This window comes from Oryctolagus cuniculus, chromosome 9 (assembly GCF_964237555.1).
Source record: "Oryctolagus cuniculus chromosome 9, mOryCun1.1, whole genome shotgun sequence".
In the NCBI taxonomy this organism is placed as follows: domain Eukaryota; kingdom Metazoa; phylum Chordata; class Mammalia; order Lagomorpha; family Leporidae; genus Oryctolagus; species Oryctolagus cuniculus.
Window position 1 is genome coordinate 128763596 of NC_091440.1, and position 22702 is coordinate 128786297.

Genomic DNA, 22702 nt, shown 5'->3' on the forward strand with positions numbered 1-22702 from the left:
GGGCCATCTTGTGCTAATTTCCCAGGCCATAGCAGAGAGCTGGATTGGAGTGGAGCAACTGGGTCTCTAACCGGCGCTCATATGGGATGTTGGCACTGCAGGTCAGGGCGTTAACCCGTTGCACCACAGTGCCAGCCCCAACATTTAAAATATATATAATTATGTATATTTAAAAAGCATTTTGTGAGATATTTGTGAGATATTTAATATTGATTACTAAAAGACAGTTCATAAACATGTTATTGGGGCAAGTTTTTGCAGTATGTGTAAGACCCTGCTTGGGACTTAGACATCCATGTCAGAGTGCCTGAGTTAGAAGCCTGTTTATTTTCCAGACTCCAGCTTCCAGCTGAGGTGCACCCTGGGAGGCAGCAGGTGATGGTTCAAGTTCTGTTCTCCTAGCTTCGTCTGTTGTATGCATTTGGGGCATGAACCCAGCAGATGAGAGAACTCTTCGTTTCCACATCTCAAAGAAATAAAAATCTTATAAAACTAAAAATCATATGCTATGGAATTTATTAGAGATAAGAGTCTTAAGAGAGCCCAAATCCTTATATATGATTGGGAAAGAGCATTTGGAACAGAGGACAAAAGAATTAATAACCAAAAGGTAAAAGTTCTCTAACACTGACTTAAGACATTTTAAGATCTCAGTTGCTGGATATAAATACTGAAAGAAGAGACATACCCTTGCTAAATTTCTGAAATGAAAACAAAAGGAATTAAATACTTCTAAATAGAACGGTCTTGAAAGGGAAAGAAAATCAGACTGGCATCAGATTCGAATCTGCAACAGTAAATGTGAGATGCATGGAGAAATGTTTTAAGATTCTGAGTTCCTAAGGAAATTAAAATAATTTGTGTCCACCCATATTACTGTAGCCATTCTTTTTTCTTTTCTGATCTTTTTGAGAATAGTGTGGTTTGGATGTGGTTCTTCCTCAAAGGTCCGCACACTGGAGGCTTGGTCATGTGCCAGAGAAATAAACAGATGAAAAGTTTTAGTGTGAACCTACACATCCCTGTATGAGTAACACTCATTTGCATTATTAGCGTGCGTGCCCATTATGTAGAGAAGACTTGGGGGTGGTGTAGGAGCTTCATTTTCCAAGATGTCATAGTCCAGTTTGGAAGTGACTAAGGCAGTTCCTGTCATTTTGTTCCTATTGGAACACCACAGGAGGCAGGGATGAAGTGTTCTCATCCAAGAAAGAAGGTGATATGTCAGGTGCTTTCTGGGCTGACCAGTCACCCTGGAATGCTGGGTCTGTAATTTCTCCAGTTTAGGTTTCTGTGGATTCTAGAAGCACCAGATGAGTCCTCGGGCTGCCAAAGGCCACACACAGGCCAGTTACAGGGTACTATCCACCTTAACGTGAGACTCACTGTACATCTGAAGTGTTTGTATTTTTACCAACAGGCTGTGGCATATAAATATCAAGGAGAAGTTCCACTAGAAGTCAGAAAGTATATTTCATTTCTACAGGAGCTTTGGTTATACAAATTAGATTTTATTGCCTCAGAGGTAAGACCAGCGTATTGATGTCAAACTTGGTACCAATGTCATGCTGACTCTGAGCATCCCTCATTGCCCTTCCAGTGGGGCTCCCAATACAGGCCAGATGAGGACGATAATGGGCTGGTCTCAGCAGTGCCCCAAAGCTCTGGACCATGTAGCCTCTTTAACCCTTCTTTTAAGAAGGAAACATACGTGAGTAAATAACAAGAGAACATTATGGCCTCTTCATTTCCTGTCTAAAATAATGAGAAAGGAAACAAATATCATCTGGATTGCTTACAGTCCTCTTTCGCATGGTTGAGTTTAGTTTTGTTTTACTTAGCTGTTAGTTGAGGCAGAGACAACACTCTAATTTGCTGGTTCACTCCCCAAGTGCCTGCCAACAGCTAGGGCCAGGCCAGGAGCCAGAAACTCACTCCAGGAACCACACATGGGTGGCAAAAACCCAAGTACCTCAGCTGTCAGTGCTACCTCCCAGTGTCTACATTGACAGGAAGCTGGAATCCCGAGCTGGAGTCAGGGATCAAATCCAAGTACTTGAGATTAGGACACAGGCGCCTAACTAGCGGCTCCACTTCTAGGCCAGACTCTTGCCCACTGAGTATAATACTTGATCTTTCTATCAGAACTGGTCCCTTAAGTTAGTTTAGATCTCTTTTATGGAGGAAAATGTAGAAATTTGTTCGCACATATGCGTCCCTGGTTTAGTTACACTGTCCTATAATGGTCCCTTATAAGAATATATTACAATTCTTTTTGTTTTAATTTTTATTTATTTACATTTCCCTTTATATGAAAGGAACAGAAAGAGATGAGCAAGGTTATCCGTCCAGGTTCATTCCTCAAATGCCTACAATGGCTGAAGCTGGACCAGGTCTCCTTTGTGGGTGCCCAAGACTCATGTATGTGAGCCATTACTACAGCCTCCCAGGATATGCATTAGGAAGCTGAAACCTGGAGTAGAGCTGGGACTTGATTCTAGGACCTCCAGTGATAGAAATTAACATGTTAGAAACAAGAAGATTTAACATATGTATCACAGAAATTCCTAAATAAGAAAATCATAGTAAGAGAACAGATTAAAAATTAACAATTAAGACAATTTTAATGAATTAAAACAGATTGGAATGACATTTTGAAAGAATACGGCACATACCTGAGAATGTTAACACAGAAAACTAAAACAGAGATGGCCTAGAAAAATTACCGGACTTCAAAGGAATAATAAAAATCCTTCAGACAATCAGGTGGAAGTCACAAAGCCCCTTCTACATGAAGGAAAAATATTATTGTCATACTTTGAATAGCAACATTTTGAAAAAGAAGACAGTATTCATATGTAAGATACTCAAAAAAGTACAAGTTAACAGTTTTACATATAACCTAACTGAGTGAGACAGAGACAGACAGATATCTGCTGGCTCACTCCTCAGATGCCCCCAACAGATTGACTCTGTGAGGTCACAGCCAGGAGCTCAGATCTCCCCTGTGAGTAGCAAGGGCCCAAGCACCTGAGACATCTGCTGCTGCCTCATAGAATGCATTAGCCGGAAGCTGGATTGGAAGTAGAGCAGCCCAGAACCCAAACCCAGGCTGAAGAGAATGCAGGCTTCCCATGATGCGCCTTAACACACTGGGCCCCAATGCCTGACTGACTGGAGATGCATCAATATCGAGTTCCTGACACATTAATTAAACCAAGACCAAATGAGAGTTTAAAAGGAGAAAATGATTTGTAAAGCGGTGATAAGGAGGATAGAGGGATCATATGGGAAACATTTAGAAAATTGTTTTCAGTAATTATGTTGGTAGTGGTAGTATTGGCATTATTTCAAGAATCTGTATAATGTGAAAAGCAAATAAGTGTTTTTTTTTTTTGTGGTGCAAAGTTCTATCATATACTACCATTGAGAACCACAAATCTTGGTATAGAAGAAAGAATAGAGATAACTGAAGGGGGTGGTGCGTGTTGGTATATGAGTTGATAGGAGGTACCAGTGTTGGTATCTGAGATAAGAGAAATAGCTAGCAGCTGGTGCTGTGGTGTAGTGGGTAAAGCTGTCGCCTGCAGTGCCAGCATCCCATACGGGCACTGGTTCGAGACTTGGCTGCTCCACTTCCGATCCAACTCTGCTACGGCCTGGGAAAGCAGTAGAAGATGCCCAAGTGCTTGGGCCCCTGCAGCGCCAATGTGGGAGACTAGGAAGAAGCTCCTGGCTTCTGAATGGCCCATCTCCAGCCCTTGTGGCCATTTCGGGAGTGGACCACCAGATGGAAGACCTGTCTCTGCCTCTGCCTCTCTCTAACTACCTTTCAAATAAATAATAAGTCTTTAAAAAGAAAAAAGAATAATGTAAATATGCAATCCTAGGAGTTCTTTAAAATAACGTATTCTCCTTTCCCTACAAACAATAACAACAAAACCAGACAGAAAGAAGAAATTAATACAGAAAACATGACGTGGCAAAAATAATAAAAGACATACTTGACTGATGAAATCAACTTAATTGTCAATGGAAAACTCTGGTCAGGAAAAAGAACATAAAAATAAAATATTAGAAATAAGAAAAATAACAAATTCTAAGAATATTATGAGCCTGTACATTGAAAATCCAAGAGAATTAGATGATTTTTTTTAACGGACCACTTTCATCAGACATAAAGAACAGGAAATTTCTGTGTTTATTTCAGAGTACAGAAACAAAATTACAGAAAGTAACTCCTTTACTTCAAGAGGGTCGTTCCGGCCCTGTATAGCAGCACCTAGCAGTTCCAGAAAGTCTAGCTCACACTCAAGCCGTGCAATCTTTAGGCTGACTGTTCACCATTCCTGGCAGAAAATCGGAGGAAGGAAGACAGAATCCGGGTATTTCTTGCCCTGTCTGGTACTTCCTGTGTGAAGGAGCCTTGGCTGGCTGTGGCTCTCCTGCAAGTCCTCCCTTGGGGTGGACGAGGGACGTGAGCGCCTCCGGTGACTAGCCTGCTGCACGTGCTAGCCCTTGTGAGTCTTCCTTGAGCCTCGCCTGCGTTTTGTAAGGAGTCCCTTTGACAGTAAAGCCTCTGTAAATTAGCCTAATGTACACTTAAAGTGTATAGTAGGGGCTTACTTATTTTTGGTATATATTAGATGCTAATATGGCACCTATGTTAGATTTCCTGAGTGTGATCATTGTACTGTAGTTATGGAAGAATGCCTTGTTCTTAGGAGTTAACATGCCACAGTTCTTTGAAGTGAAGTGTCCTGAGATGAGTGAGTAAATTTCAAACGGGACAACAAAAGAAAATATGTATATGTGTGTATAAGCAGAAACAAAGCAAATATGTCAGTTTTGGTAAGTCAATCTGTGTTTTGGCATATGAGTGAGTATTTGCTTTTATTGCTACAGCTTACTGGTATCATTAAAAATCTCAAACTAAAAAGTTGGGAGACAATGTTCCCAACAACAAGAAATGAAATGTTTACATTATGGATTAAACAGCTTTATTAGTAACAGGAAATATCAAATACTAGCATTTGAATGAACAGATCACTAAAAGAAGCATAACAGAAAACCCTTGAAAAAGAATCCTTGACCTCAGTCATAAAGAAATGCAACTTTAAATGAGCTGCCAGTGTCCATCAAAGTAGCAAAGATTCCAAAAGTGATTATGCCCAGTCCTGATGGGGATGCAGCAAACTGAACACATGATGTGGTGTTCAGCCTGGCAGTACTTTTGAAAGCAGTCTAATTTAAATGAACTAAATCTAAAGAGGTAGCAGGATATTGAGTAACGTTGTATGTATAATAAGCATACACACTGCAGTGTTGTTAATAATAACAAAAAACATTTAAATGCCATCAGTTAGGGTGTGGTTTTACCATATAGTAGGCTACTGTTTTAACTATTAAACACAGAAGTTAATACATTGATATGGAATGATATCCCTGATCATTATATTAAAATATAAGCAGATTAGAAAAAAATATCCTCCCCATTAAAGTAAAATCACCACATTTTATGGCATGGCTTTATTTATGCCAATATTATGTGGGTTAGGAACCTTGGAAGCCTGGCCGGCGGCGCCGGCACCCTGGGTCCTAGTCCCGGTTGGGGTGCCGTTTTCTGTCCCAGTTGCTCCTCTTCCAGTCCAGCTCTGTGCTGTGGCCCGGGAGTGCAGTGGAGAATGGCCCAGGTGCTTGGGCCCTGCACCCGCATGGGAGACCAGGAGGAAACACCTGGCTCCTGGCTTCAGATCGGTGCGGCGCGCCGCCCACAGTGTGCCAACTATAGTGGCCATTTAGGGGTGAACCAACGGAAGAAGACCTTTCTTTCTGTCTCTCTCACTGTCTAACTCTGCCTCTCAAAAAAAAAAAAAAAAAAAAAAAATTCTGGTTCACTGAGAGCAAAAAAAAAATAGCAAAATTATGGAAAGTGGGGGCATTTACTTGCTATTTTTGGATTTCTTTTTTTTTAAAGAGATAAAAGTCTCCATAGAAAAATGTAACTAAATTTTATTTTGAAAGTCTACTAATTTTCCTTTCAGATAATTTCTCTGTATGCTGCTTCGTTGTTATGGTTAAAGAAACTCACCATGCTCTTTTGTATTCTGTCTCCAGAGCAGTGGGAAGAGTTCAGTGCTGGAAAGCCTAGTGGGGAGGGACCTGCTGCCCAGAGGCACTGGCATTGTCACCCGGAGGCCTCTCATTCTGCAGCTGGTCCACGTGTCACCAGAAGACAAACGAAAAACAAGCGGAGAAGAAAATGGTAAATTTCAGAGTTAGGATGCAGATTGTTTGAAAACTCTTTCCTTTTTGGTCTATTCTTAAAAATGTCTGAGTTGATTAGGCAATTAGAAATTAATGCCTATAGCAAAATCAGAAGTCCCACAAAGAGAAGTATAGAATGCATCTTTTTCAGAGTTAAAAAAGAAAAGTTTCTGTTTTTGTTTCTTTGAAAGGCCGTGAGTAAAGTTACTAAGAATGGTCCTTGTTTGTGTTATTGAACTTAGTAAACAGGAACCAGTTATTTTAAAGAAAAAGTTTTTAATTCTGTTTTGAAGTGTTGTAAAGTTTTTTATTTTACGTTATACCACTGATTGTTTTTTTCCTTGATTTATAATGTAAGTCATTTAGATTGTTGTCTGAAGTTTCCATTTTAAATAAAATTTTTTTGTTTGGCATCCTTACCTTCTATTTTCAGGTCTTAGCATGTACCTGCTAATTTTGATTCTTTTGCCCATGAATATAGGATGAATGAATATTGCTTATAGAAGGAGACTTTAATTTTAAGATCGTTTTTAGTTTTTATCCTCCTTCTCTTGCTGAGGTCTAACTATATAGCACTTACTACTTTGATTTTTAAAGATCTGCCGCTCTAGTGTGTTCAGTATTAGTCTCCAGCTAACCTTTCTTAAGGTCCCTTTAGTGGACTCTGAACAGAAAGGATGGAGAATGGAAATAATGCGTGTTTTCCTTTAATGCAGATTTTAAGTTGTTTATTAAATGTATATCCTTTATTAATCATACTTGTATTACTGGTGTTTGAAATGTTTACTGAGAGTAAAATATTTAATCTTCCTGTTTAGTTCAGTGTTTGGCTCATATTTTGTTTCTTAAGTCTGTAAAATAGTTCTAATTATTAAATGAATTTTGCAGCAGAATACTGTGTGTTTCTTTCTTTAAAACTTTTTTTTTTTTTAAAGATTTCTATGTATTATTTGAGAGATAGAGTTACAGACAGAGTGGGAGAGATAGAAAGAAAGGTCTTCCATCCACTGGTTCACTCCCCAGTTGGCCACAACAGCTGGAGCTGAGCCGATCTGAGGCCAGGAGCTTCTTATGGGTCTCCCACGTGGGTGCAGTGCTTGGGCCATCTTGCACTGCTTTCCATAAGCAGTGGAGCTGGATCGAAGGAAGAATAGCCAGGACACGCACCGGCGCCCATAGGTGATGCCATTGCTGCAGGCAGAGGCTTAGCCTGCTATGCCGCAGCACTGGCCCCTACTGTGTCTATCTACAGAGATCTTCTTTCAATGTAGTTCTTTTTTAGAAAAAAATAAACATTTATTTTCATTTTACTTGAAGGCACAAAGAGCAAGCTAGCTTATGCTGGTTCATTCTCCGAATGCCTCCAGCAGCTGTGGGCTGAGCCAAGCCAATTCCAGGAGCATTGACCTCAATCTGGGTCTGCCATGTGGATCTCAGGGATCTAACCCCTTAGGCCATCATCTCTTGTCCCCCAGGGTGTACACTACCAGGAAGCTGGAGTCAGAAGCAGTGTCATGGTCAAATCCAGGCACTCCAGTATGGCATGCCAGCATCCTACACAGCGTCTTGACTGCTGCTGTGCCAAATGCCTTCCCCTCTTTGCCATTTCATTATACTTACATTCTTTAAAAAAAAAAAAAAAGATTTATTTATTTGAAAGAGTTACAGAGAGAGGTAGAGACAGAGAGGTCTTCCATCCGCTGGTTCACTCCCCAAATGGCCTCAATGGCTATAGCTGAGCCGATCCGAAGCCAAGAGCCAGGAGCTTTCCCCAGGTCTCCCATGTGAGTGCAGGGGCTCAGAGACTTGGCCTGTCCTCCGCGGCTTTCCCAGGAGCAGTAGCACATTAGCTGGGAATTGGATTGGAAGTAGAGCAGCTAGAACTTGAACTGGTGCCCATATGGGATGCTGGCACTGCGGGCCAGGGCTTTAATCCATTGCAACATAGCACTGGCCCCCATTCTACTTATATTCTTATTTAAAATGGGATGATAGTGTTGACAACATTGAAGTTGCTTTAATTTCTGTATCTGATTTATTTCTTCATTTATTATAGGAGCTCTGGGTTGTGATGGCTTGATTTTTTAAAATTTTTATTTATTTATTTATTTATTTATTTATTTTTGACAGGCAGAGTGGACAGTGAGAGAGACAGAGAGAAAGGTCTTCCTTTTCCGTTGGTTCACCCCCCAATGGCCGCTGCAGCCGGCACACCATGCTGATCCGAAGCCATGAGCCAGCTGCTTCTCCTGGTCTCCCATGCAGGTGCAGGGCCGAAGGACCTGGGTCATCCTTCACTGCCTTCCTGGGCCACAGCAGAGAGCTGGCCTGGAAGAGGGGCAACCGGGACAAAATCCGGCGCCCGACCAGGACTAGAACCCTGTGTGCCGGCGCCGCAGGCGGAGGATTAGCCTATTGAGCCGCGGTGCCTGTGATTTTTTTTTTTAAAGGGAACATCTATTATGACTCTAAAACATTAATCACTGAAGCAAGTTAATAATGTAGATAGTAACAAGGACTGTTTCGTGTAGACTGCTGGAGAATATGTAGAACTTTTAATTATGTTGGGTAGCTTCTTGGTATGTTATTCATCACTTTGCATTTCTGTAATATTTATTTTTGAAATCTTGAACCTTAAATTTAGTCTTCTTGGTTTCACCTGTGGTTCAGCTTCAGAGAGAACAGACGAACACTTTCTAAATTTAATCCTTCATGATTTCTTTTAAACAAACTTACTGAACACCTTAACTAAGACTTTAAGAAACTGTATGGTATAAAATCTTTTTGTTAAATTTTTGTCCTGCAGCAAGCAGGACTGGGTCAGGGTGAAGCCAGGAACTAGGAACTCAAGCTAGGTTTCTCACGGGGTGGCAGGGACCCAAGTACTTGGGCCGTTACTACTGCCTGTCAGGCTCTGCATTAGCAAGAAGCTGAATTAGAAGTGGCGATGGGGCTTGAACCCAGGCACTCTGGCATCAGATGCAGTGTCTTAGCTGCTACGCCAAATACCTGCTACCAAGTCTCTTAACTTGTCATTGTCTTCAGTCCCTTCGAAGGCTAGATGATATCCTGTGTCTCAGAAGCTATTTGCAGATATGGGTAGTTTCCTTAGTACATTTCAGCTGTTAATGTTTGCTCCTTGTTGTGTGTCCCCTGTGTTTTGTTGACGTCTGTCCTTGATGGTCAGTAAATCTGCAGATCTTCACCTGTCTATGATTTCTTTTGTCAAGCTTAGTGCTTATTGTATGTATCATTCTACATGAATATGCACACATGCATGTGAGTATGTGTGTATATGTACTTACCTTGCTTAAAATCACAACTCAGGTATCCAGAATACAAAATAGTTTTCATAAATCTAAGCGCTGAATTTCATGTGATTTTTTTTTTTTCTAGGCTATGTCCTTAACTTCTTGTCAGAGCTGCTCTATCCTTGGGATAGTTTTAACTTACCTTAAATAATTCTAACCTAGAGGAAATTCGGAATCATTAGTCAGCTAAAAGAGTGAGAACTGACAGCCTAACAGTGGGAAAGAAGGGAGGAAAAATAAGCAGATGTAAGGACTTCAGAAAACAAAAAAATCAGTCACTAACCATTTTGTATGGGGGTTTACAGCCTGTGAGGGCTTTGTGATTTAAAGGCCCAAGTTACCAGTAATAGGCTAAGAGCAGTACATTCTGAGAAGCAGAAATGAAATCCATTGCAGATATGTCCATCCAAATTACCTAAAATATGTTAGTGTTCAGTTATGAGGAAAATTTATTTATGGGCATTTTTCATTCTTCCAGGTACATAGGATACATTGAGGTGTCAGTATGTAGATTTATGGTATTCTCAGCTTGTCCTCCACTTCTAGTGTAAAAGAATTTTCTGTTAAATGCTTATTAAAGACAAAATGGAACTGTTTTAGAGTTGGATGGTGGTTTAGTTTGAACCTCACAATTATCTTTCACATTTTGTTAAGAAATAATGAAGCATTTCTCAGATTTCCTTTAAGACAAAATTCAAGAGTGATGTTGATGAGAGGTTGACATTGTGCTTTTTTTAGTATACCTCTGGACAATGTCCATGGAAACTTGGAACAGTTGCAGGAATTGTGTTTATTTTTGGAAGAGAAAGTTTGTTTAAAGCAAGTTTTAATTTTTTAATATAAATATTTATGCTTTATAGGATAATGCTTACAAATCTGGGTGTAATTTGAATATTTGTTCCCATGCAGTTGAGTTACCTAATTGTAAAAGCCATCTCCCAAAAGGCAGTAAGAACATAGAATTGGTCTTCACTGCTTGGAGGGCTGTGCTATGAGTAGTCTCGAAGTAGTGGACTCCCTCTGGATTTAATGTACAAAGGGGGGAACATTTGCTTTCTGTGATGGCTTGTTAAGTTCATTATGTATTTCAAAGAAAATACCCTCATTAAAGCTCAGCATAGCTAACGGAGTCTGTACTGGCGTATACTTATCAACTCTTAAGGCCTTCGAAGATTTACTTAGTATACTTTACAGACTCTTTTTATTGGGAAATTTGTGTTTTTCCACAGTAGGTTATCAGCTGTCTCGGGCAAAATTTTAATTTTTTAAAAAAGATTTATTTATTTGAAAGAGGGAGGGTGAGACAGAGATCTTTCATCTGCTGGTTCACATCCAAAGTGGCTATAATGGCTGCTGGTTCAGGCTGAAACCAGGATATTGGAACTCCATCCAGATTTCCCATATGGGTGACAGGAACCCAAGTACTTGGGCCATCTTCTGCTGCCTTCACAGGCACATAGCAGGGGAGCTGGATCAGAAGTGCAACAGCCGGGACTTGAACCAGTACTCTGATAGTGGATGCTGACACTGCAAGCAGTGGCTTAACCTGCTACCGCTCCACAGTGGTCCCAGACAAAATTTTTAGTAAATGGACTTGTAAATTCATTTGTATCAGAGTTAGAAACAGTGGTGACATAATTAATTAGAAGGGATAATGTGTTTTCTGTCAACATTAAAAGTAAATTATAACACTATGCTTTGTTTACATCACTTAAAATACTATATAATTGTCTAATTTTAGCTGCAAAGTTTGAATAACTGAATGCTGTGTGCATTTGAAGTGTGATCAGGTGTTTGCACATTTAATTTTTTAAAAAGGTTTAACACTTTAGGGATAAGCACTAAACTCACCATTCTGTGCTGTTTCTCTTTAACTACAGACCCTGCTACATGGAAAAACTCGAGACACCTTTCTAAAGGTTTCCTTTCTCCACTTGTTTTTGGCTCTTTCTCTCTCCTGCCTGCATGTGTGCTATGTACTCTTACAGGCTGTGTGCATTTTTTTTTCTTCATTTTTATTTGCCTATCCACATTGATTGCAGGTTTTAGTGGTTCTTGCTATCTTTTTGGCATTGCATCAAAATGGAAGCTTTTATGGTGGTGAATGTAATTTATTTTATTTTTATTTTTTAAAAAATATGCTTGTGAAGTCAGGCCTTTTTTATGACAAGGTAAATTAAAAACATCCTTTTGCTATGGAGTGCCTGCCTTTGTGAGTTCTGTTCACCCATATTACTCCAGTCCTCCAGACTTCCTGGAAGAAGGTACTAAGCGTCAAGTAGGTGAGCATTTTACTTGGAAAAAGGATCCAGTTTTATTGACCTTTGTTCCACCAGAGAATTGAACCCCAATATGTAAATAGGTGAATATCTTACAGTCATTTTTATTTCTATTTCAGGTAGCTTATTTGCTTAATAAGCTATTATTATACTTAATCACTAAGACTTTCAACTTCTCTGAATTTGGCAAAAGCAACATAGTTGGGGAGGAAAAGTTAAGTTCTGTTTGAACAACTAGACATGTCTAGCTTCTCTGGGAAAGGAGAATGACACTTGCTCCCCAAGTTTAAGCCCACCTCACACAGTGCAGACGTTGTCCTTTCTTCTGCCAAGTGCTGCAGGAACAGAACTCTGGTCGACACCTGATGGAGGTGGCATCTCCGTACGGTGCAGATTCCAGGGTTTTGTTTTCTTTTTCTTGTCCTCCGTTTCCCTTCTTTCCTTTCTCCAGTTTTAAGGGAAAACAGTCTTTTTTTATAGATTTTTTTTTTAATTTATTTGACATGTAGAATTATAGACAGTGAGAGAGAGAGACAGAGGGAGAAAGGTCTTCTTGCCGTTGGTTCACTCCCCAAATGTCCACTACGGCTGGCGCTGTGCCTATCAGAGGCCAGGAGCCAGGTGCTTCTCCTGGTCTCCCATGTGGGTGCAGGGCCCAAGCACTTGGGCCATCCTCCACTGCCCTCCTGGGCCACAGCAGAGAGCTGGACTGGAAGAGGAGCAATCGGGACTAGAACCGGCGCCCATATGGGATGCTGGCGCCTCAGGCGGAGGATTAACCAAGTGAGCCACAACGCAGGCTGGGGAAAACAGTCTTGACCTTGAGGCAAAATGACCGTGAAAGGCTTCTTGTTTACAAAGCTGCTAGCTCCCTACTAGTGAGAGAGCTCTTTAAAGGAGTAATAAATTTTGCCTTTACAGATAACCAAGAGGAAACCAAATTTAATTGAAAAACCACCCGTTTCACTCACATGCTGAAATTTTTCCTTGTGTGGTATTTACAAGGTGTAATATACTTGCACACCACTCACTGGGATTTTTTATTTTTCTTCTTAGCCGATATCTACTTTAGTACTTCCATCACATAAACTGCTATTGCATATAGATGTGTAAAGACTATACCTTTTACTGTAATACAGTTATTCAAAAATGAAGAGAAGTAGAGACTTTCATTCATGAATTCTGGATTTCAACTGGTGGGAAGACTTGTGAGTGACTCTACCCGAAATTGGTTATTGAAATGATAATTTTTAAATATGAAAAATATAATTTAGCAGTTCTTAAAATTCTTGTTAGTTTGCAGTTGATGACAAAATAGAAACAGGTAACAGTTTATTGTGTTGCTGACTAATGATAAAAAGCAATTTCCACAGTTTCCAATAAATAAGTTTTTCTTTTTCCAGGGGTAGAAGCAGAAGAATGGGGTAAATTTCTTCACACCAAAAATAAGGTAATCACACAAGAATATATAATGAAGAAATACCATGTTTGCATAGTAGTTGATCATTTAATTTCTTACTGGTGGTATGTTCTGTTATTTTGAAGCAACTGTTTCTTGTGAAATATTTCTTAGCAACATTGCTAATCATAGTAATTTATTTGGAAAATAAACTTTAATTAAGCTCAGTTATCTCAAATTTGGAGATTGTTAACTGTTGTGGAACCAGGCAGCTTTGGGAAAATGATAAAAATATGAATTTGTTTACTAATTCTCTGAAGTAAATCAACTGATATCCTACAAATACATTATGGGTATCCCCTTTCCCCACATAAAAACCTTTGATTTTCAATATTGGGCTTTTTCTTCCAATAATTTTGTAGCTTTACACAGATTTTGATGAAATTCGACAAGAAATTGAAAATGAAACAGAAAGAATTTCAGGAAATAATAAGGTATGCATTGTTTTTTAGAGCTGGGGCATAAACATCTGTCAATATTTAATTGAGGGTATTCTGTATATAATGTATGAAGGGCATTATAGATTCATGGTGCTGGACCCTGAAATAAGTGGATGATTTCCACTAATACATAAAAACTTTGCTTATAGTCCTTGTTGTTTCTTAGAGCTTTTATATAAATCACATATTTTATCTAGGAGTTTATTTTTTACTCTATCTTACACATACAACTTTATGATTTTGTAATTGTTCTACTTAATACGGCCGTAGTACATTCTCTGTTTCTGATGGATGGATTGTACTCTAACTCAGGAGGTACTATGCAGTTTATGAGATGAATGTATTTTTGAAGAACTCTTAGTAAGCTTAGACTTGTGAAAACAAGCGGAGAAAAATCAAGTAGTTTTTACAGTAAAAATGAAAAGTAGTACACTACCAGTGGATTGCTTTCTTTTTTCCAAGACTGAAAATCTAAAATAGGGGGAGGCCTTGTGGTGCGGTGGGTTAAGCTGCCGCCTTTAGCTTCCGCATCTCATATGGTCTCTGAGTTGAGTCCTGGTTGCTCTACCTCTGGTCCTGCTAAAAGTGCCTGGGAGAGTGGGAGGATGGCCCGAGTGTTTGGGCCCCTCCCCCAAAGTGGGCACCCCAGATTAAGCTACTGGCTTCAGCCTGACCAAGCTTCCACCATTGGGGCCATATAGGGGAGTGAACCAGCTGATGGAAGATCTGTCTGTAACTCTGCCTTTCACATAAATAAAATCTTAAAAGATGAGGGGACTGGCCCTGTGGCGTAGTAGGCTAAGCCTCTGCCTGCGGCCAAGCATCCCATATGGACACAGGTTCTAGTTGCAGCTGCTAGTTTTCTGATCCAGCTCCCTGCTATGGCCTGGGAAAGTAGTAGAAGAGGGTGCGAGTGCTTGGGTCCCTGCACCCAAGTGGGAGACCTGGGAGAAACTCCTGGCTCCTGATTGTTGGGCCAGCCATTGTGGTTATTTGGGGAGTGAACCAGCGGATAAAAGATCTTTCTCTCTGTTTCTCCCTCTCTCTGTCTGTAACTCTATCTCAAATAAATAAATAAATAAATCTTAAAAAAAAAAAAAAAAAAACAACCTGGAATGGGCATTTGATGCAGTGATTAAGGATCACATTGTGCAGAAGTATAACAAGTGGCTGGAAGTTGGATTACCTTGTCCTCAGTCCTGTAATTATGTCAGAGATAATTTTGGCTTCTTTGACATTATTAATCATAACACCAGCTTGAATGTCTCTCCTATGATCCCAGTATATTTACTGAGTTCAGTAAAATTGGTGGTGATTTTACACAGTGCTAGAGATTAGAGACTGTGAAACCGTGGTGATTCAGAAGTGAGTTTTTAGTGACACTAAATTGAATGTAATGAAAAATTGGGTCTTTATACCTACAAGATATTTAATTTATTCAGAGGATATAATTTACTTATTTAATAGGCTTTTTCATCCAGAGTCTGAAAGACGAAATGTTTGCCATTTTCAAATCTCTGAAAAATCTCCTTTCCTAAATTAGGTTTGTAATAAAGTAAATGATGCTTGATCTTAGGTAATTTTATATAACTGAATATATAAATGATTTCATATGCCTAGTATGTAGCCCTGAAGGATTTAAAATGTCCATGAGATTGGAGTTGTAAAGGCATTTGGGCAAGTCTTTGTACTGGACATGATAAGGAGTGCCATGGCCATGAAGATCCTGAGAAACATACAACCCAGGTAGTGACCCTGAATCACTTCTGAACAGTGGGGCATTTAAAATGGAAAAGTAGTTCAGAGTAATCTAAAACAATCGTAACTCCATAGGGAACTCAGAGTAATGGATGCTCAAAAAACCTTCTGGGGAAATTAAAATGTTCAGTGGGTTAAAGAGGGGAAGTTTACAGTGGATAAATAGACAAGAGGACAGATTAAAGGATAAGAGAGTGGGTACCAAGACAAGGTAGGAACATCTCAGTGTCTGTTTCCCCTTTGTGTGATTTGAGAGGCAGAGAGAGAGGGCAAGAGCAGGTGAGCCACCTTCCACTAGTTCGCTCCTCACATACTGCAGTAATGGGGCCAGAGCCAGGGACAGGCTGAAGCCAGGTCGCTACAGGCTCCTGAAGCTAGGAGCCAGACTCAGTTCAGGCCTCCCACCTGGGTGGCTGGAACCCAGTCACTTGTGCTGTCCTTGCTGCCTTTCAGGGTGTGTGTTAGCAGGGAGCCGGAGTCAGCTGCCAGAGCTGGAAACGGAACCAGGCACTCCATGGACATCCTAACCAGAGTCTAATCACTAGGCCAAATGCCTGCCTCTTAGGTATCTTAATATCTGGCTAACTCAGTCCTAAAATTTATAAAGGGCCCATGGTGAAAAGGAGGGGGGAGTCTGTAATAATCTAAATCTAGTCTACAGAAGAAAAAATTAAAGGTGATCTCTCACCATCCGAATTTTGACTTTTAATTCAGGGCCCTAATGATTCAGGTACATTTTTTTTTTCTGTCCAACATTTATGTTTATTAAAAAGTGACAAAACCCGTACAAGAAACATAAAATCACAAATTGCTCATCACTCACACAGTAATCTGGAGAGACATCATCACCTCGGACCCTCTCTCTGCTGTGGCTGAGTCCCCTTCCTCTCCTCGACCTCTTCCTGCAGTACCTCCCCTTTTCTTAGATTTCACCCTGGGGGCCCACTGCTGTGCCAGAGCAGCTGTTCCAGTCTCAGCAACCCCACTTCCATTCCAGCTCCCTACTAATGCCCCTGGGAAAGCAGCAGATGGCCCAAATGCTCAGGCCCCTGCACCCAAGGGGGAGACCTGGAAAAAGCTCCTGGCTTCAGCCTGGCCCAGTCCAGGCCGTCATGGCCATATGGAGAGTTAACCAGCATCATGATAGAAGACCTCTCACTCGCTGTCTCTCCCTGTCTCTAACTCTGTAACTCTGCTTTTCAAGTAGGTAAAATAAATCTTTAAAATTTTTTTTTTTTTACCTTAAGTTTAGCATCCCTGTGAAGGGTGCTCAGAGGGAAGCGGTCTGGTAGAATAAATTGGGGAATGGCATTTCCTCTAACTCCGTGTATCTAGCTGTACAGGTTTCTGTTCCTCTGGGTCATTTTCACAGCTTCAAGGTATGTGTTCATGCTGGCATCTGCACCCATGGTTGTTCCATGGACCTGTGTCCCATTCTTCAGTGCAGTGGTTACACTTTCATCACTCAGTTTCACCAAAAATCCCACAAGCTTCATCCAAGCAGCACAGTCCCCCTCTCAGTTCAGTAATGGAGAGAATGCAACCACCTTGGACGGACTGGGCACATGAGTGGCCCGAAACGTGTACTCCAGGGGCTCTGCACGAGGACTTGGAGCACTGTGGATAGACACGGAAGCACCAGCCCAGATGTATTTCCTTAGAAATCTCTTATCACACTAGTGTTGCCACTTGATATTCAAAGATCAAGAACCGAATTGATCCCTTCCCCCTTTTTGTAGCACAAGAAACAACCTCACTATGCAATAACCCTTTCAAAAATTGTGTATTTTCATTTTATTTACAAGACAGAGAAACAGATGTAGATCTTTGATGTATTGGTTCACTCCTCAAATGCCTGCAACAGCTAGTAGGAGCCCGAAATTCAGTCTGGTTCTCCCACATGGGTGGCAGGGATCCATCACCTGCTGCCTCCCAGGGTGCACATTAGCAGGGAGCTGGATGCTTGAACTAGGTACTTAGATATGGGATACAGATGTCCCAAGCAATTTGATTTAACCATCTTTCCAAATGTCCGCCCGCCCGCCCATCTACCCCATCAAATTTAATTGAATAATTTACCTGTGTTTCCTTGTCTGAACCTCTGGGACCTCTTAAATTTGGATAGTGAGAAATATGTTGTTTTGTTCAGCACTGTATTAAACATATTTAAGAAATGATACATGCTTAGAATCAAGAGAAAAGAAACCAAACTAATACAGGGGAAATAAATTGTTCTTATTATTGGTATGGGGTTCAGTAGTATTATAACCCAGCTGATTTATGTCCCATGTATTTCAACAGGTTTAGATTTTTAAAACGTTTTATAGATTGTAATGTAATACATTTTTAAAAAGATGTAATGTTTGCTTGAAATGAGATTTACTACAGTATTGCATTCTTCATTGAATTGTTAATATAATTTTAATATATATTTTACTTTTAGGGAGTAAGCCCTGAACCAATTCATCTTAAGATCTTTTCACCCAACGTTGTCAATTTGACACTTGTGGATTTGCCCGGAATGACCAAGGTAAGGAGTCATTGTTACTCATTGTGATTTTGGTTATGTTAATTTTTGCTTGAAACATTGTGGTTTTTCCCTAACCCCGGGTGAGAATAACCAGCTTCTTTTTGCAGTCACACTTACCTGTTAGAAGCATTTGATAGAGCTGAGCCTTCCTTGAAACACTCTCTCTACTTGGCTTCCAGGATACCATACTCTTCCGGTTTATCTCCAAGCTCACTGGCCACTTCTTTCAGTCTCTTTTGTTGATTTCTTCTCATCTCCCCATTGTCTGAACAGTGAGTGCCCCATAGCTCAGTTTTTGGACTCCGTCCCCTACATGATTTCTTCAGATCTTGTGGCTTTAAAATACTTAAGGTTCTGTATGTTGATGGCATTCAAGTATCTCCAGATATTTGTATATCTGTCTGCTTGACAGATAAAAAGCTTCAAAAAGTTTGTAGAAAATGTGTATTAAGAAAAACTGCACATTGATTTGAAAAACTTACACACCAAAGTAACATTTTAAATTTCATGTTCATGAACTTTTTGAAGTACCCTTGTACACTTAAGTGTCTTGTAAGCGTTATAGATCTGACAAGTTGGATACCAAATTCCTAGATTTGACCCTTTTTTAATCTTCTCCCCTCTCAATAAATGACAACTCCCTTCTACCAATTGCTTAGCCAAAATTTGTAGTCATCCTTATGCTTTTTATTCTGCATTACACTTCCTGTCAGCATGCCCTCTTTGCTGTCCTCACCTGTACAGGACACCCAGAATGCTACTGTGTCTCATTAGACCAGTGTCAATTCACCTGGTTTGGTTGGTACAACAAGCAAATAAATAACAGCTCTTTCTCATTATCTGCCTGTTCTTAACTAAGCAGCCAGAGTGATGGTATTAAACATTAGACTGTGTCCATCCTCGCTAAAAATTCGCCCCAGTAGCCTCCCATTCCACTCAGAGTAGGAGCCCGAGTTCTTACAGAAATCTAAGTGTCTATTTGGTGTCTCCATGCTCTTCTTCTGACTCTTGCTCCATGCTCCTGCCTGCTGTCACCCCGCCTGGGACTTCCTTCCCAGACACCTGCGTGTGCCCTTCCCTTTCCATCTTCACTTTCTGTCATTCTCTCAAAGGTAACAACCCAGTTTCAGATCATCCCTGCAGAGTCTACCGTTGTATTTATTATAGCCCATTCTACCACCTGGATACTATGAGTATTTGTAATCACTACAACACAGGTTTATGAAGGCAGAACGGTTGGTCTGTTTTAGATTCACTGCTGTATTATACTCTGACATGTAGAAAAGGACCCGAAGCATGGTAGGCCATCAGTAGACCTGGGATAACTGAATGGAGTTGTCTCTCAGGCAGTTAGCACTGACTAGTCCTTCACATGGGATCATGTTGGTCAACTTTGGATACTTGCAATAGTTAAATTTTGCTGTTTCACACATTAACCAAATTCATGCATACCCCTGTAGTATCATTAATTTCATTATGTTAACAGTTTGCAAATAGAGAAATAACCTGTAATTTGTAAATTAATGACGGGGGGGGGTTGCTGAGTTGATTTTATTATTAGTTCCTTGCTCATCTCTGTTTGGTTTAGGTGCCTGTAGGTGATCAACCTAAGGATATTGAGCTTCAGATCCGAGAGCTCATTCTTCGTTTCATCAGCAATCCCAATTCCATTATTCTCGCTGTCACTGCTGCTAATACAGATATGGCGACATCAGAGGCCCTGAAAATTTCAAGAGAGGTAGATCCAGACGGTAAGGATAGGTGTTAATATTTAATTAGATGCTTGATTGACAATGATAAATCTCAAGAAAGGAATTTCTATTTTTAAAAGGAATATTTCCAGTTATTAATACAGAGTTTAAAAAAGGAATGCTTTCCTACTTTGCTTATAATTTCAAATAGAAATTCTGATGAAAAATAAGTTTGTCAAGTTGCTGTACAGGCTAGGCAAAAATAATTCACATAATGTCTGTATCTTTAATGGTTACCTTTTATTTGAGAAGTGGACAGAGAGAGAGCGTCCCATCCACTGGTTCACTCCTCACATGCCTGCACTGGGTGAGACTCAGCCAGGCTGAAGCAGCGAGCTGGGAACTCAGTCCAGGTCTTCCACATGGGTGGTAAGAATTCAGCTATCCCCAGGTGTGAATTAGCAGGAAGCTGGAGTAGAGCTGGGACTGGTAGCCAGGCAGAGATACGGCAAGTGTCCCAGCTGCATCTTAACTGTTAGATCAGATTCCTACCCCTAATGACTTTAAATAATAAAATACCTTTAAAACAAAAAGTTTCCTAAGAGGTATAAATATAATGATTTAGGTTTATGAATGGCTTTTTTTAAAAAATATTTATTTATTTGCAGGAGAGATTTATCTTCCATTTGGTTTACTCCCCAAATGGCTGCAACAATTGGAATTGGACTTATCCAAAGCCAGAAGCCAGAAGCTTCACCTGGGTCTCCCACAGGGGTTTTAGGGGCCCAAATACTTGGTCCATCTTCCACTGTTTTCCCAGGCATGATAGCAGGGAGCTGGAATGGAAATGGAGCGGCCGAGACTCAGAACTGGCACCCATGTGGGATGCTGGCATTGCCGGTGGCAGCTTTACCAACTAGCTCAACTCCAGCCTTCAATGCTGACATTTTTTAAAAAGCTTTTTTTTTTTTTTTTTAATTTGGGAGACAGCAGCGGCAAGAGAGAGGAGAGAAAGAGAAAGATCCTCCATCATTGGCACAGTCCTCAGATGCTTGCAAGAGCTACGACTGGGCCATGCTGGAACTAGGCACCAGGAACTCCATCCTGGTCTCCACCTGGGTGGCAAACACTCAAGCACTAAAGCCATCAGCTGCCTTCCAGACTGATTAGCAAGAAGGTGCATTGGAAGAGAGGGGCTGGTGCCGTGGCAAAGTTGGGTTAAGCTTCCGCTGACATCCCCTTTAGGAGTGCCGGTTTGAATCCTGGCCTGCTCCACTTCTGATCCAGCTCTCTGCTGTGTACCTAGAAAGGCAAAAGATAGCCAGAATACTCAGGCCCCTGCCAACCATGTGAAGACAAGAACAGAATTTCGGGCTCCTGGCTTCAGCCTGACTGTTGGTGACCAGCAGATCTCTCTTTGACACACTGCCTTTCAAATAATAAGTGATCTTGAAAAAGAAAAAAGAGGAGGAGGTGGTAGAACTTGATGCTACACATTCTGACAGGGGACATGAGCATCGCAAGCAGCAGCTTAACCTGGTGTACCCTAACATTTGTTCCTGGATGGTTGACTTTTTTTTTTTTTTTTTTTTTTAAAGATTTGAAAGTCAGAATTAGAAAAGAAGGAGAGGCAGAGAGAGAGAGGTCTACCATCTGCTGGTGCACTCCCCAGTTGGCCACAATGGGCTGGAGTTGCACCAGTCAGAAGCCAGGAGCTTCTTCTGGGTCTCCCACGTGGGTGCAGGGGCCCAAGGACCTGGGCCATCTTCTACTGCTTTCCCAGGCCACAGCAGAGAGCTGGATTGGAAAAGGAGCAGCCGGGACTAGAACCGGCGCCAATATGGGATGCCGGTGCCGCAGGCGTTGGATTAACCCACCACGCCACAGAGCCGACCCTGAATTAGCACTTTTAAACTGACCCTTTCACCACAGATATGGTCATACTTCTGATCTGGTAATTGTCAATCTGGAAATACATAGTTAACAATAGTATTATTTACAGTATCAAAAAATTAAACCAAGGGCCGGTGTTGTGGTGCAGCAGGCAGAGCCACTGCCTGTAATGCTGGCACTTCTCATCCAGCTCACTGCCACTCATGTAGGATACCTGGATGGAGTTCCAGGCTCCTGGCCGCGGTTTGACCTATTCCAGGCTGTTGTGGCCACTTGGGGAGTGAACAAGCAGATGGAAGCTCGCTCGCTCTCTCCTTGTTTCCCTTTTCTTTCTGTAACTCTGTCTTTCAAATAAATAAAAAAAATTAAATTAACCTAATATGGCCGTCGAAGGACTGAGGAATTGATAATGAAGTTTAGGAAGGGTGCTTGTTACTGAAAAATGCCCTATGTAAAACCTCATACTGTGAGCAGTTAGAACTCTTGTATATTGCTGGAGCAGGTGGTATAGCCGCTTTAGGAAACCGTGTGGCAATTTCTGTGAAGTTTTAGTTCAACAATCTGATTCTTGGTATTTACCTGTGTTAAATGAGAACCTGTGTTCATTTAAAAGCTAGTATGCAAATATGCATGGAAGCTGTATTTATAATTTCTAGAAACTAGACATATCTCCCAAGTGGGGAGCTAATAACCAAAATCACAGTACATCCATGCAATGAAGCACTCCTCAGCAATAAAAAGAATGAACTACCGATACAGCAACACAGGTGACTCTCAACTGCGTTATGCTGAACAAAACAGCCATAGTCAAAGGCTGTGTGCTATATGATTGCATTATAGAGCATTCTAGAAAAAGGTTAGGCATGGATAACAGGTTTGATTGGTTAGTACAAGAACATTTGAGGGGCAGTAAAACTGCTCTGTCTTGAGGTGGTGGTGACACGCCTGTTTGCATTTGTCAGAACTCAACTATACACCAACACAGTAAACTCTGAACACACTCTAGAAATACATATAAGAAAGTCTGTCCTAAAAGGTAATACAGAATTATATGGGCAAACAGATTTTTATATC

At 40.8% G+C, this 22702-nt stretch overlaps 1 protein-coding gene and 1 long non-coding RNA gene across 11 annotated transcripts in view; one reads left to right on the plus strand and one right to left on the minus strand.

Annotated features, from left to right (window-relative positions):
* The window catches only part of DNM1L (dynamin 1 like), a 53870-nt gene that overhangs the window by 13993 nt on the left and 17175 nt on the right, over positions 1-22702 (plus strand). For 4 of the 9 annotated variants that reach the window (XM_008259414.4, XM_008259415.4, XM_008259412.4 and 1 more), the window contains exons 2-7: positions 6118-6265; positions 11459-11497; positions 13261-13307; positions 13679-13750; positions 17958-18044; positions 19633-19795. In XM_008259414.4, coding sequence (XP_008257636.1) covers positions 6118-6265; positions 11459-11497; positions 13261-13307; positions 13679-13750; positions 17958-18044; positions 19633-19795 — 556 coding nt within the window. The remainder of the gene's footprint in view (positions 1-6117; positions 6266-11458; positions 11498-13260; positions 13308-13678; positions 13751-17957; positions 18045-19632; positions 19796-22702) is intronic. The other 5 variants (XM_008259413.4, XM_008259410.4, XM_008259411.4 and 2 more) reach the window with 2 other exon arrangements.
* Positions 1496-18477, minus strand: LOC138843901 (uncharacterized). Of its 2 annotated transcripts, none has more exons than XR_011379067.1 (3): positions 18162-18299; positions 17594-17665; positions 1496-1688 (listed from the first exon to the last, which is right to left on the minus strand). It is a non-coding gene; the product is annotated as an uncharacterized lncRNA (long non-coding RNA). The 2 variants fall into 2 exon arrangements; XR_011379066.1 differs by lacking the exon at positions 1496-1688 and adding an exon at positions 16741-17131 and having other exon boundaries at positions 18162-18477.